Here is a 15,780-nt window from a genome sequence, read left to right as displayed (position 1 = left end):
CTTCTTTTGATCAACAGCATGGTCAGCTGCTGTAGATTCTGTATCTTTTAGCTGCTAGATTAAAGGTGTGAATATTTTTATGTTACTTTGCCATGTAGGCTAAGTGTGTGGACCTCATCTCCACAAGTTGAAGGAGAGAAATTTTGCTATACCCTGGAGTTGCCAGAAAACGAAATGCATGTTTTTACAGGAAAGCAGCCTTTTGTTTTTCTTGCTCACTCACCTCACTTTATCTGAAAATAAAATCCTCTGAACTTGTGGCCTCACAGAGAATTACTTGTATGCGCGTGCAGAAAAAAAATTCCATTTAAATATATTTGAATTTGGCTTTGCAGCGCAGCAAAATGAGAAATGTTGGGTGAAGGCTTTCTGCAGGCACTGTCTCTTTCGTGTTTTCGTTTGCGTTCGTGCGGCAGATATGTTTCTGGGTCTTGTTGTCTGGGGGTGGACTGGCACAGAGAATCTGGGGGGTTGTGGGAGGGGTGAAAGGGCTCGTTTCCAGCGCAGTTACAGGGTCTCTCTGATCCTCCGTTCCCTGAGTCACAGACCTCGTCACATCGTTAACCTTCAGAAAGGCAGCAGAACCTTTCTGAAACAGTTAGCGTGTTTATAGTGCCGTCTGTCCTCGTCAGTGAGAGAAAGGCAGTTAAAAGGGGCACGTGAGAAGGAAATTTGGGGGAAAAAGAACACGCAGAAAGAAAAAAGAAGAAAAAGGGGTGAACAAATCGAAATATGCCTTTTCTACAAATGGGGTTATTGGCCACTGTGTCTGACTTGTTTGTGCGATTCGCTCATGGGTTGCAGTTTTTCCCATGATGGCCACTGAATGGCACCTTTTTTGCGCGTTCTGTGTGTTTTTCCGGAGTCCTTTGGCAGGCCGGATTTGAAGCGGTGTTCGTTTCCGTGGTAACTCTGGAAAGGGGCGTCTCAGAATTAGCCTGAGGGAGTGGCTTCTGCTCACCGCTGCTCATGCTGCATCTCCCACCAACCCTGCTCACGATATGTTTCCCCCAACCGCGCTCAGGCCAGGTCTCCTCGGACCGCCGCGGGCAGCGCGTTCCGCCCGCCACCCCTCACGGCACGCTTCCCCTGCCCCCCCCAAACCCCCCCCGCCCCCCGCCCCGTGACAGCGAGCAGCCGCCGCACTGGCCGCTGATTTTTAATGAGCTGCCCAATTAAAGACAGACCGGCCCGAGCCCCACTGGTCCCCTGCGCTGGGGAACACAGAGCCCCCCTCATTAGCCTGGCCTCTTCCCTGATGGGGCGGGGGGGGGGGGGGGGGGGGTTCATCCCCATTAAAGCACCCCGAAACCCCCACCTGAGGCCCAGATTAGAGCGCCCCACTGCATCTCTCGAACCCCCGACCGCCCCAAACGCACAGCCCTCGTTAGCATCCGTTAGGAGTTTGCTAGGGCATGCCGACCTTGAGGAAGCAGGAGCAGGAGGAGGAGGCGCACGGGGAGGGGCAGGGGGAGCACTTTTGGCCTTCCTGAAGGGCCCAGCCCGCGCTACTCTTCTGTACGCCCCTTTGAACCCGCTGCTGCCTCGGGCCGGGCTCCTCATTTTATTCTCATTAATCGGGAGAAGTGATTTTTCAGACCTTCTGACGGATCATAACAGGAGAGGATCTTCAGCAGAAAGCCAAATATTAGCCGTCCCCTGGGACATTAGGAGCCAGCGATTCCTGAATAATCAGTAAAAAAACATCCCTGGGGCTTGCGCTTGCTTTGACGGTGTTTCTGGGACAGAATTCTAGGGTTAGTGTGACACAAGGAGAGGGGGAGGTGTTGCTGTGCATAGCGAGGTCTGTGTTGCCCAGGCCGAGCCTCACCGCCACGGGCAGGACTGACTGCCGGCACGGACGGACGGACGGACGGACGGACGGACGCGTTCCCTCGCCACGCGCTCTGGAGCCGCCTGAGGGCTGATTTATGCCCCGCCTCGTAAAGCACCTCCCCGGTATCTCAGGCTGTGAATAACCATGGCCGTTTATCGGGCGCCTTTGTTCTGAGACGTCCTCCTCCTCGGCGTGCGCCCGTTTCGACCTCCGTCCTCGCGGCTGTCCGTCAGACGCGCGCGGCGACGGGGCGTCCTGGAAACACATCAGCGCCGTGAGCGTCTGATAGCTGCCAGCCGCCGTTATTAAACGCGTGAGAATGACATTGCGAAGGACACATAATCAATAAGGCTGGTTAGGAGCTTTGAAAGCCCTGAGCGGCTCGCAGGAGGCCACAAAGGAGCCTAATCTGTAATGAAGCTGCGCTTTTATTGCCGAGCTGTCTTTCCTTCACCTTGCGCTGGCTCATTCCTAGCTGCCTAACGTGGCCCCCAATGCTGCCTGGTGGAGCCCTCAATGCTGGCTGGTGGGGCCCCCAATGCTGGCTGATGGGGCCCTCAATGCTGCCTGGTGGGGCCCCCAATGCTGGCTGATGGGGCCCTCAATGCTGCCTGGTGGGGCCCTCAATGCTGGCTGGTGGAGCCCCTGATGCTGGCTGGTGGGGCCCCCAGTGCTGCCTGGTGGAGCCCTCAATGCTGGCTGATGGGGCCCCTGATGCTGGCTGGTGGGGCCCCCAGTGCTGCCTGGTGGAGCCCTCAATGCCGGCTGAATACATGTCACAGTTCTTAATGCAAATCAGAGCCAAGGAAATAAAACCCTGTGTAATACAGGTAAGAGGAGGGAAAATCAGCCAGAATGTGCTGATGCTCTGAGGCTTAATGGAGAGGATGGAGGAGTGTGTTATTAATGGAGAATCTTGCTCACAGAGCAGAGTGTTATCAAGATGATCACAGCATTGTTTTGCTCTTTCTCTCCATTTTCAAAAGCCGGCGCACTCTTCGTGTAGTCAGGAGAAAAGCAGAACAAGCAGGAGCTACCGAAGAACAAAGTGAATCTGTGGTGCTGCAGAGCATTGTGGGGAGGAGGAGGAGCCCCGCTCCTCCAGCCCAGTGAGTTCCCCCAGGCTCCCCTTCTCCTGTGGGTGCTGCAGATGGCCTGCTTGCAGCCCAGCGGGGCTGTGCCCGCGGTCGGCTGGGGCCTTATCGCGCCGCGCGTTTAGCGCCTGAGAGCGTCGGAGAGGAGCCGGGTTAGCGACGCTCCTGCACACCGCACCGATACCATCGCTTTCCGCCCCGCCGGCTCGCAGCAGTTGTCCACCGTCTCTCGGGCGCTTCGTGATGACCTTTGCTGATACCGATGGAACATTGAAAGGACAACACACAGTATCTCCCTGCTGCCTTTGCGGTTGCATGGGCTCTTAGTCTTTCCCAGTTGACTGTGCTTCTGTAGCGGTTGTTTGTCTTTCTGTGTTGACTGTGCTTCTGTAGGGGCTCTTAGTCTTTCCCAGTTGACTGTGCTTCTGTAGCGGTTGTTTGTCTTTCTGTGTTGACTGTGCTTCTGTAGGGGCTCTTAGTCTTTCCCAGTTGACTGTGCTTCTGTAGGGGCTGTTAGTCGTTCCCAGTTGACTGTGCTTCTGTAGCGGCTGTTTGTCTTTCTGTGTTGAGTGTGCTTCTGTAGGGGCTCTTAGTCTTTCCCAGCTGACTGTGCTTCTGTAGGGGCTCTTAGTCTTTCCCAGTTGACTGTGCTTCTGTAGCGGTTGTTTGTCTTTCTGTGTTGACTGTGCTTCTGTAGGGGCTGTTAGTCTTTCCCAGTTGACTGTGCTTCTGTAGGGGCTGTTAGTCTTTCCCAGTTGACTGTGCTTCTGTAGGGGCTGTTAGTCTTTCCCAGTTGACTGTGCTTCTGTAGGGGCTGTTAGTCTTTCCCAGTTGACTGTGCTTCTGTAGGGGCTCTTAGTCTTTCCCAGTTGACTGTGCTTCTGTAGGGGCTCTTAGTCTTTCCCAGTTGACTGTGCTTCTGTAGCGGTTGTTTGTCTTTCTGTGTTGACTGTGCTTCTGTAGGGGCTCTTAGTCTTTCCCAGTTGACTGTGCTTCTGTAGCGGTTGTTTGTCTTTCTGTGTTGACTGTGCTTCTGTAGGGGCTCTTAGTCTTTCCCAGTTGACTGTGCTTCTGTAGGGGCTGTTAGTCGTTCCCAGTTGACTGTGCTTCTGTAGCGGCTGTTTGTCTTTCTGTGTTGAGTGTGCTTCTGTAGGGGCTCTTAGTCTTTCCCAGCTGACTGTGCTTCTGTAGGGGCTCTTAGTCTTTCCCAGTTGACTGTGCTTCTGTAGCGGTTGTTTGTCTTTCTGTGTTGACTGTGCTTCTGTAGGGGCTGTTAGTCTTTCCCAGTTGACTGTGCTTCTGTAGGGGCTGTTAGTCTTTCCCAGTTGACTGTGCTTCTGTAGGGGCTGTTAGTCTTTCCCAGTTGACTGTGCTTCTGTAGGGGCTGTTAGTCTTTCCCAGTTGACTGTGCTTCTGTAGGGGCTGTTAGTCTTTCCCAGTTGACTGTGCTTCTGTAGGGGCTCTTAGTCTTTCCCAGTTGACTGTGCTTCTGTAGGGGCTCTTAGTCTTTCCCAGTTGACTGTGCTTCTGTAGGGGCTGTTTGTCTTTCTGTGTTGAGTGCTGCACGGCTGTTAGCCTTTCCCTGATGACTGTGTATCAGTAGGGATGCTTCTCTTTGTGATTCATGCTGTTTTTGTCAAAGAAAGCTGCTTGAGTGAGGGTGCTCCAGAACAGTCGCATCGCCGCAGTACAGATACTGTATGCTTCTGTGGAACAGACACGTTCCTGTGGAACAGACACGTTCCTGTGGAACAGACACGTTCCTGTGGAACAGACACGTTCCTGTAGAACAGACACACTCCTGTGGAACAGACACATTCCTGCAGAACAGACACGCTCCTGTGGAACAGACACGTTCCTGTAGAACAGACACATTCCTGTAGAACAGACACGTTCCTGTAGAACAGACACACTCCTGTGGAACAGACACATTCCTGCAGAACAGACACGCTCCTGTGGAACAGACACGTTCCTGTAGAACAGACACATTCCTGTAGAACAGACACACTCCTGTGGAACAGACACATTGCTGCAGAACAGACACATTCCTGTGGAACAGACACGCTTCTGTGGAACAGACACATTGCTGCAGAACAGACACGTTCCTGTGGAATAGACACGCTCCTGTGGAACAGACACATTGCTGCAGAACAGACACATTCCTGCAGAACAGACACATTCCTGTGGAATAGACACGCTCCTGTGGAACAGACACATTGCTGCAGAACAGACACATTCCTGCAGAACAGACACATTCCTGTGGAACAGACACGCTCCTGTGGAACAGACACGTTTCTGTAGAACAGACGTGGTGCTGTAGAACCCTGTGTGTGTGTAATAATGTAGGTGTTATCCAGAGGGAGTGTGTGCAGTAATGCATTATTCTATGCAGAGAGTGTGTGCAGTAATGAGCCAATCAGTGCAGGACTGTACATTTCCCCCATAGTGAGGTGTCAGTTGCGCGGGGGGAGGTGTAATGTGTTATTGATCTGCTCAGCTTGGCCCTGGTGTGTGTGCGTGTGTGCGTGCGCATATGGGCTTCTGTGTGCGTGTGTGTTCCTGTGTATGGGTGCACGTGTGTGTGTTTTGAACAGAAATACTTGGCACGCATTGTGAACACTAAGTAGAAATGTTCTCCAGTGTTCAGGATGAAGCGATTCTTTCACATGGCTGTTCACTGGGCGCATTCTCGGGGATTTGCCGGACCTTGACCTCCTCTCCTCGCCTCTCCTCTCGCCTCCTCCTCTTCCCTCCTCACCTCTCTTCTTCTCTTGCCTCCTCCTCCCCCCGCCTCGCCGCTCCTCTCTCCTCTTCTTGGTGTGGGGGTGTGGGGTTACTCTGAGGAACGCTGCCATTTCACGCTGGTTATAGCGCGCTCTGCCGCCATGGCAACAACTGACTGCCAGTTATCACTCTGTTGGCATGGTTACAGGGTACAATTCCCAAAAAAGGGGCAGAGAAGAGTGGAGGAAATGAGGGACAGCACAGAAAGGAGTAAGAGGGGCTGAGAAAACATTCACAGCACAGATTTTCTCTCTCCTTTTCTCTTTCTGTCTTCCCATCTCCTTTTCATTTCTCTCTCCTCTCTTTCTCTTTCTCTCCTCCCCTCTCTCCCTTTTCCCCTTTCTCTCCTTCTCTCTTCCTCCCACTCTCTCTCTCTCTCCCCCTCTCTCTCTCCCTCTCGCTCCCTCTCTCTCCCTCTCTCCCCCTGCTCGCTCTCTCTCTCCCTCCCTCTCTCCCCCCTCTCTCTCCCTCCCTCCCTCTCTCCCCCCTCTCTCTCTCTCTCTCCCTCTCTCTCTCTCTCCCCCCCCTCTCTCTCCCCCCTCTCTCCCTCTCCCTCTCCCTCTTCCCCCCCTCCCCCTCTCTCTCCCTCTCCCTCTCTCTCCCGGTCAGCCCGTCTCTCTCTCTCCCCCTCTCTCTCCTTCTCCCTCTTCCCCCCCCCCCTCTCTCTCTCTCTCTCCTTCTCCCTCTCCCCCCCCCTCTCTCCCTCTCCCCCTCTCTCTCCCTCTCTCTCTCTCCCCCCCCTCTCTCTCTCTCTCTCTCTCTCCCTCCCTCCCTCTCCCCCCCCCCCCCCTCTCTCTCTCTCTCTCTCTCCCTCTCACTCCCCCCCTCTCTCTCTCTCTCTCTCTCCCCTCTCTCCCGGCCGGCCCGTCTCTCCACACAGGCAGATTGATAGCAGGTGGCTAAATGCTTACTGCTTGTGTTTATGTGGCGGCGCTCTTTGTTCTGTGGCGCTGCTCTTGGAGGACGGCTCGCTCTTCTGTCACACGCTGATTTACATGGTGGGTGCTGCGGCGTGCTGTGCCAGTTTAATCTGGGGAGAGGACCAGCGTGAAATAAATTAATCATGGAGGAGAGACAGAGACCCCACCGGCCTCTAACACCCCAACCCCCCCTTCGTATTTCCCATCAGGCTTTGGGGTTCCACCCCCACCCGTTCTGCTGTATCTTCAGCACTCCAGCTTTCTAGCGCACTGTATTTCAGTCTCTTTATTGCATTTTTATAAAGGTCAGCGTAACCGTCAGATGAGCTGTTTGGTGTATCACCCGGTGTCTTACCTTTTACCACATTCTGGAGTGTCCTTGTCTTTGTTTTAATTCAGCGGGGAAAACGCACACAAATCAGCATTTTGTAAGTCTTTGTAAGAAAGCCAGATTTAGCTAAAGGGCCAGTTTTAATCAGTGGGCCTTGAACAGGAGAAAAATGTGCTTGCAGCAGGCAGTGCGCAAGTCATTCCAGGACATTTCTGGAACAGTGTAACCTCAGTGGTCCTTCTCTAATTCGGTGTCTTTATGCCTTGTTTTATTTTTGCTCCTTTAGCCCTTCACCCTTCCCACAATGCACCTCTGCATCACTCCCAACCCCCAGGGGGTTGAAGGTCGTCCTGCCACATCCACAAACGCTGCCCTCGTCCACCTACCGGCTTTCTGCTGCTCCCAGGGACAACCGTGCTTACCTTTCGCTTCAAAAAGCACACGGCTACCCCCTGAGCATAACGCAGCGTGATTGAGCTTAAAATAACACACCTGCCTGCGGCCTATCCACAGCGACGCGCCATCCTGTGGCCTATCCACAGCGACTCACCATCCTGCGGCCTATCCACAGCGACTGGCCATCCTGCGGCCTATCCACAGCGACTCCCATCCTGCGGCCTATCCACAGCGACTGGCCATCCTGCGGCCTATCCACAGCGACTCACCATCCTGCGGCCTATCCACAGCGACTGGCCATCCTGCGGCCTATCCACAGCGACTCCCATCCTGCGGCCTATCCACAGCGACTGGCCATCCTGCGGCCTATCCACAGCGACTCACCATCCTGCGGCCTGTCCACAGCGACTCGCCATCCTGCGGCCTATCCACAGCGACTCCCATCCTGCGGCCTATCCACAGCGACTGGCCATCCTGCGGCCTATCCACAGCGACTCACCATCCTGCGGCCTGTCCACAGCGACTCGCCATCCTGCGGCCTATCCACAGCGACTCGCCATCCTGCGGCCTATCCACAGCGACTCGCCGTCCTGCGGCCTATCCACAGTGACTCGCCATCCTGCGGCCTATCCACAGCGACTCGCCATCCTGTGGCCTATCCACAGCGACTCGCCATCCTGCGGCCTATCCACAGCGACTCGCCATCCTGCGGCCTATCCACAGCGACTCACCATCCTGCGGCCTATCCACAGCGACTGGCCATCCTGCGGCCTATCCACAGCGACTCGCCATCCTGCGGCCTATCCACAGCGACTCGCCATCCTGCGGCCTAGCCACAGCGACTCATGTGATCAGTGTTTTTATACGTGCCGTCCAGTCATACTGCTGCGTATTTACTTAAGCAGTTCAGATTGTGTATCTTTGCTCAGGGGTAGAATAGCAGCGCTCTGACTGGGTAGTGAACCAGCAGCCTGTTGAGTTATAAGTCCAGGCCCTTAGCCACTAAACCACACACCGTCTTTCTGGCATTCCAGCAGGACTTGCGTCCATCATGCCTCCGTCTTCATGAGCGGCCCGTTCAGGACTAAGGCTTTATGCTCGCAGCGTCCGCAGTGACCCTGCTGGGGTGGTTTTTCTTCATCAGCCCGGTCCCCTCGCGGGAGTGCGTGGGCTCAGTCAGACGGTCGGCGTGGGAGGGGTGGGACAGGCTAATCTAACGGCCCGCGGCAGTAATGGTGACTGACAGCAAGCCGTCCCCTGGGATGGACAGCCTTGGCCCGGATGCCCCACCCTGCGCGGGCCCTGTCTGTGCTGTCACCACGATGGACAGATTGTGGGGAGGAGCCTCCCTCCTCTGTTTTTTGCACCCCTTGTTGCCATGGCAACGCAGGCCTTACCTTATTGAATATTGGATATCCAGTGTACACCGTTCAGCTCTGCTCAGTGACACAATGCAATGGGGGATTTTAGGTGCCTAAATTTATAATAATTATTATTATTATTATTATTTGTAGTAGTAGTTGTTGTAGTAAGCAGTAGTAACAGCCATGGTGTATTATTAGGTGCACTTTGCAGTGATGGTTCAAGTGATGCAGTCGGTGTGTCCTGTATTTTGTTGCGTTGTTGTTGTGGGGACCCGCGAGCTGGAAGGCGCTGCGCTTGTGCGACAGTGCGGGGGCGGCAGATAAGTGTGCGCTGATGGACCGGGCCGTGTGAGCCAGCCGTGCGAGCCAGCCGTGTGAGCCAGCCGTGTGAATTCAGAGGAAAGAGACGCTCCACAGGCCCGGCCTTATCAACAGCACAGTAAACCCTGCGCTCTGAGAGGAGCCTCGATCACTCGCACCGCGCTGCCCAAACGGAGGACCGGCCCTTTGGGTTTGATGCATTTGTACGGCCGCAGAAGGTTTTTGGGTCGAACGAAAACCCAACACCCCCACACCACCCCCCTCCCCGCCTGAAAGCCCTTGGATGCGGAGCGTGTTTGTGTCCGTCCCGCGGAGTTACGTCCGTCCGGGCCGGGGCGAGAGATTTGCGGCCGGCGGCTGTGAAAGCTTCAGTGGCTGCGGGTTTCTGGAAGGTCTCCAGCCCGCCTGCGAGTGGAGGATTCTTCCTGTTAAATGATCTCGGAGACAAGCCGCCGGAGAGGCTGTAAAAGCAGGAAACCTGCCCTCAGCGCGCGTGTTTTATCACCGCGCCTCAGTGTGAGCCAGATCAGCTCGGCGGCTGAAGGACATGGAGCGCCTGTAGATTAGACCGCTGGCACTGTGGAGCGGCTGGATCCCCGCCATAGAGGTGGCTCACACAAGCACGTAAATGTACAGCAGAGCATACACACACACACACACACATACACACATACACACATACACACACATGCCCCCACACACACACACACACATACACACATACACACATACACACACACACACGCACACACACACATACACACATAGACACACATGCCCCCACACACACACACACACACACATACACACACACACACGCACACACACACATACACACATAGACACATGGACACACACACGCGCACACACACACACATGCCCACACACACACACACACACATGCCCATACACACGCTCATAGACACACACACACACACACACATACACACATAGACACATATGCACACACGCACGCGCACACACACACACATGCCCCCACACACACACACACACACACATGCCCATACACACGCTCATAGACACATACAGATGTGCACATACACACACACACACACACACACACATGCCTACACACACGCTCATAGACACACACACACACACATACAGACGTACACGCACACACACATGCCCACACACACTCATAGACACACACACATACAGACGTACACACACAGGCACACACACACACGCACTCATAGAAACACACATACAGACATACAGTCACACACGGAGCAGGGGTATGGTCTGTGTATTGAAAGATAGGCATGAGGGCTGGCTTCTCCTGCAGTCATGTTGGTGGAGCTCAGAGATGTAGAACTAATGACCTCCGTGGAGCTGCTGTAGAGAAGCTGTCCCCAGCCCACAGCCCTTACCAGCACCGTGCTGTTCACCTCACTGGCCTCTTCCTGTTAGCATTATTTGCTAACAGCGCCATGCTCATTAACGTCTGCTGCTTGCCATGAATGAATTATCAGCACAACAGTGTTGTGCACATTAAGATCTGCTTTTCACAGTTAGCATTAGCGGCTAACAGTACCGTGCACATTAAGATCTGCTGTTCACCATGTCAGTATTACCGGTTAACAGTACTGTGCACTTTAAGGTCTGTTGGTCGCCATGTCAACATTAACGGCTAACAGTACTGTGCAAATTAACAACTGCTAGTTAGCATGTTAACATTACTGGCCAACACAGGGTTTTCCCTGGCTCAAACTGGGCTTAGGTGGTGACTGTGTGATAGCGACTGCAGTCAGTTCAGCTTTACTGCCACCATCAACAATCTCCCTATATTTAGCTACATTTAGAATGTAAAGTCCTGGTGTTCAAGAGATAAAACAAATAATTAGAGTCATTTAAATATTTATTGGAGGGTTATTGATTGTAAGTACCAGAATTGGGGAGGAAATATAGCCCATACTAAAGGATTTACACATTGTAAGGGGGTCATTCTACATCACAATAGTGGTATTTGGAATTGTATTGTCTTGAAATGCATTTCATTCTTGTCACTCACAACTTAGCATAGAGTATCAATTACCTTTTAACTAAATGAATCCTCAAAAATGCCAGCTTACTGTATTTAAATTATTTTGATGCATTCATTCATAAAAATAAATGCTTGCTCCATCCTTTTTATTACTGGTGGTATGTATTACTTGTACCCTACACAACATTAAAGGCTTTTTGGAATTTTATTACATTTACATGACATTTATTTATTCAGTGACATACAATAAGTGCATACTGAAGGTTATTGGAACAACTACAAAACACTGATTAGGTACAATACTCATTATGTAACAGTTATCCATAGCCATGAACACATTAAGTCCAGTTCACACATTTTATTTCTCAGTTCAATCTGCACAGATGGGCAAAAACAGTGTAGGTTAATACAGCAGAATCCATTTAATTGCGAAATGGATTATCGCATAATTCAGGTATTTGCATAGAATTTCCAAATCCCGAACCATTTCCCATTCATTCCATTGTTAAGAGATTGCATATTTGCATAAACCATTAGTGCATATTTTGGATGTTTTCAGGTCATTATCTCCAATTGCATAATGATCTATAAATATACGTTAAACGTTGGCAAGTGTGGCATAAATAAACCGACATTTGCCCTATAAAGACACAAAAGCTTATGAAGGTAGGTGGTTTTCTTGAAAATCACGCTGATTACGGACGCTTGAGCGCCACGCGCGGTCCTCGGCACTCTGTCCGTTTCGTTTTTTTAACGCAGTTAAGCGGATTCTTCTGCAGTTAGCTTAGCATGTGAATGCAGGTAAACTAGACATTTTGAACCTTTGAAAACTCGATATGCAGTATCATTCATGGCGGAATTGTACAAATAAATTCACAGACCATTTTTAATCGTTCTGCTGGGTTTTTTTTCTCGCAATTTCTCCTAGAAGCGGCTTGGTAAACACTTATGCGGCCCGTCTATGACATTTCAATGCAGGAAAAACCCTGACCGTGTTAGCATTAGCTAATGATATTAAGACATTAGGATCTGCTGGTCGCCGTGTTAGCATCAGCTCATTAAGATCTGTGATTCTTCACGTTAGCATTATCAGTGTCTGGTCGGATCTTTCCACGCAGCGTTTTCCTTCAGTTTTAATGATGGAATTCAGCGAGTGTTGTTTCTCGGTATTGTCTGTCTTTACAGATGTGATTTCTAAACCTTACTGCGTATAGAAAAGGCAGCTCTTCATAGATACAGCTTTCTACACCTTACTGTCCCTGCTTACTATTGGCACTAATTTCTGTTTCATCACAAATTTCATCACAACGTTTTTATCTTTAAATGAAATTAAAAGACAGTTAATTAAGAGGTGCTGTGAGATCTCATTGAGGTGATAATATGATGCCTTCATTTTATCATTTTGTGTTCTTTTTTTTGTTGTTGTTTTTTGTGTTTTTCTTTTTTGTGATTCTGGTGACATTGCCTATCAGTCGACATCTCAAAAAATGCTGGTAAGTTTATTTTAAGTATCAGCTCTTAGATTAATGCACTTTTGTGGGTTTTCATTCTTTTTGTTCATTTTTTACGTTTTGGTTGGATTTTTTTAAAATCAGTAAGCTGGCTCTGACTTGTTAAATGCACATTTTGGACCTGGGTCACACCTCATCTCCCAGCCAGCACTCCTGTTTGTATGTGTGTGAGCGGGGTGTGGTGGGGAGGGGCGGGGCCACAGGAGGGAGATCCAAATTGCCTGCTTCCCCCCAGGAGCCGCTACACACACCCCCTTCCTGCACTCTTTAACACCATGGCGACCACCCCTCCCCCTCCCCACCCCCATAGCTTGAGCCACTTTCTCTCCTAATGAATTAAATCCATTTTTCATTTCCTTCCCACTTTGGTTAGCTTTGTTTCCTGTTTGTTTTCTGTGTTTTTAATGTATTTGCATGCGGAAAAAAAGCTTGTTTCTGCATTTTGTCAGTCTTGTCAGACGAAATAAATGTCAAACTGTGATTCGTCATGATATTTCTTTGTGGGCAGAACATTTGTTCAAGGCAACAAACTCTTGCCTGAAATCTGAGAAGGAAAAAAGAACTCATCTGTGTTTGGTGCTGCAGGCCTGACTGTGTTTGGTGCTGCACACCTAACTGTGTTTGGTGCTGCAGGCCTAACTGTGTTTAGTGCTGCAGGCCTAACTGTGTTGGGTGCTACAGACCTAACTGTGTTTGGTGCTGCAAGCTTAACTGTGTTTGGTACTGCAGGCTTAACGGTGTTTGGTGCTGCAGGCCTAACTGTGTTTGGTGCTGCAGGCTTAATTGAGGTTTGGTGCTACAGGCCGAACTGTGTTTGGTGCTGCTGGCCTAACTGCGTTTGGTGCTGCTAGCCTAACTGCATTTGGTGCTGCAGGCCAAACTGTGTTTGGTGCTGCAGGCCAAACTGTGTTTGGTGCCTCAGGCCTAACTGCATTTGGTGCTGCAGGCCTAACTGTGTTTGGTACTGCAGGCCTGATATTGCGGGTGAAATGCATCATGGTCCTGATCGGACCCCTCAGCCGGTTTCTCCCTGGATGGCGCTCCCATCCTGGTCCCTGCTCTTTTATTTTGTCTCTCTGGTGTCTGGTGCACTTTGGCTGACTGACTCCACGTTCGTCTGTTAGGCTGCCGAGCTATGCGTCGGTCTCTCCAGCTGTCCTGTACAGTAACGTTCCTGTGCCTCCCGTCTATTTCCAGATTTCTCCGGTTTTTTTTATTAATTGTTGGTGTTTAGGGAAATGCTGAAGTTGCTGCCTCTAGCGCTTGTGGAAAAGGTGTAAAGTAACTTCAGTGTGAAGAGTACTAACTAATTTAACGTGACACGTTCGCACATTTCAAGCTGTTAATGGCTTTTCGTTGCAGTGCACACTTGAAGGTACAGCTTTAGGGCGGTCCCTCGTATCAGCTTTGAAGTAGTTTATTTTTGGAGGAATCAGCCAAGAAAGATTTTGGACTTGATTTTTAGACTTTGAGTTGAGTTCAGATTTGATTTTTAGACTTAGACCTGAAGCAGTATTTATGATTATTGACCATGGTTTCAAATTTCTGTAATATCCACATGATCCAAGGCTGTACATAGGCTGTGTTGCACATTACCAGACCTGGGTCAAATACGTATTTGTTTTGGATTCAAATACTTTTCTGTGCTCTCTTGATCTTGCTTGGTGTAATTGAGCCTGTCAACATGACCAGAAGGTGGGGTTTGCACTTTTTGAGAGTATTTCATTCGTTCCAATATACCTGACAAGATCAGTAAAGCGTAGAAAAATATTTGAATCCAAAACAAATATGTATTTGATCCAGGTCTGCACATGACACACTCACGCATAAAAAGATCAGTCCTAAGAACATACACCCAGAGTATACATATTTAGTTTCTGTTGTTCTGCTTCCTACATCTTCCAAGCGGATCGTAACTGCCTGGACTAATGTAAGCTCTGCTTCTGGGTCTTATTGAGCAGTCTTACTGGGAGACCTGAGAGTATGAGTGAGATTGGGCAGCTCAGAGAGCTCTGTGACTGCTGCAGATTCTGGAGGGAGAGGGGGCGGAGCTATGTCGGTGAGCTTTGTGTTGATTGGCTGGTGTATCGGTGGGGAGACCGACCTCTCCAAGGGAGCGAAGCCCCACTCCACTCACAGACCGACTCTCTCAGGTGAAGATGGTGGAGATTCATGCCCCATTTTACAGTCATTGCCAGCTAGTTGCTGTTAAAAACGCTGGCTAATGCGTCTCACTCTGCTCCGGTCCTCTAGGGGGTGCTGTGTGTTGTGAGGTAGAGTCTGTTCTCTGTGTCTCACCGTCTTCTCTCCCCTCTCTGTTGCAGTCCACGCCCCTGCACCTGGCCGCAGGTTACAACCGGGTCCGAATCGTCCAGCTCCTGCTGCAGCATGGCGCCGACGTCCACGCCAAGGACAAAGGGTAGGTGTGTGTGCGTGAGAGAGTGAGTGCATGTGCATGTGTATTTGTGCGTGCATGAATGCGTGTGTGTGCTTGCGTGCGTGTGCAAGTGCGTGTGCGTGTGTGTGTGTACGTGTGTGTGTGTGTGCACGGGTGCATGTGTTTGTGCATGCGTGTGTGTGCGCGTGTTTGTGTGTGAGTGCATGAGTGAGTGTGTGTGAGTGCATGAGTGCATGAATGTGTGTGCGAGTGCATGTGTGTGTCTGTGCATACGTGCGTGTATACATGTGTGTGTATGTGCATGTGTGCGTATAATAGCCTTTACAATGTTCATCTTGAAAGTTTCACAGCCAATTCCATGTTTACCTTGACTCAAGCTCCCATAATTCATTGCACAGTTATTGTGTTTGAAGTCTATACGATGTTGGTGAAATGCTCGATGGGAATTTTATTACAATATGGTGAATTTTTCCTTCCTTTATTTGAAGCTCGTCCTGCAGGTGAGCTGGGGCACTTTGATCTGTACCTCCCTGCTTAAAACTGCTCTCATCTGGATTAGAACCTCTGGTTTAATCAGTCTGCCGGCTCATTACAGCCCTGCTTTTATCTCATTCAGTATTCATGCATGTCCCCCACAAGATTTAAGGTTAGATGTGTCAGGTGAATCAAGCATTAAAACCTGCAGTGCTGGTTCTTCATTCTGTAATCAGGGTACTCCAATTGGAACTGTTGATTACAACTCACCAGAGGCCAGGGGAAGAAAACGATAAAAAAGAACGTAGACCCTGTGCAGTCACTTTTAAACTTGCATTTAAC

At 50.6% G+C, this 15,780-nt stretch overlaps 1 protein-coding gene across 2 annotated transcripts in view; it reads left to right on the top strand.

Annotated features, from left to right (window-relative positions):
- The window catches only part of tnksa (tankyrase, TRF1-interacting ankyrin-related ADP-ribose polymerase a), a 144,177-nt gene that overhangs the window by 95,343 nt on the left and 33,054 nt on the right, over positions 1-15,780 (top strand). Inside the window, exons 6-7 of one of the 2 annotated variants that reach the window (XM_035389761.1) lie at positions 12,528-12,548; positions 14,891-14,985. In XM_035389761.1, coding sequence (XP_035245652.1) covers positions 12,528-12,548; positions 14,891-14,985 — 116 coding nt within the window. The remainder of the gene's footprint in view (positions 1-12,527; positions 12,549-14,890; positions 14,986-15,780) is intronic. The other variant, XM_035389762.1, reaches the window with a different exon arrangement.

Source organism: Anguilla anguilla, chromosome 14 (genome assembly GCF_013347855.1).
Source record: "Anguilla anguilla isolate fAngAng1 chromosome 14, fAngAng1.pri, whole genome shotgun sequence".
NCBI lineage: Eukaryota > Metazoa > Chordata > Actinopteri > Anguilliformes > Anguillidae > Anguilla > Anguilla anguilla.
The sequence above is the reverse complement of the archived record's forward strand: the minus strand, read 5'-3'. Positions and strand labels throughout refer to the sequence as shown.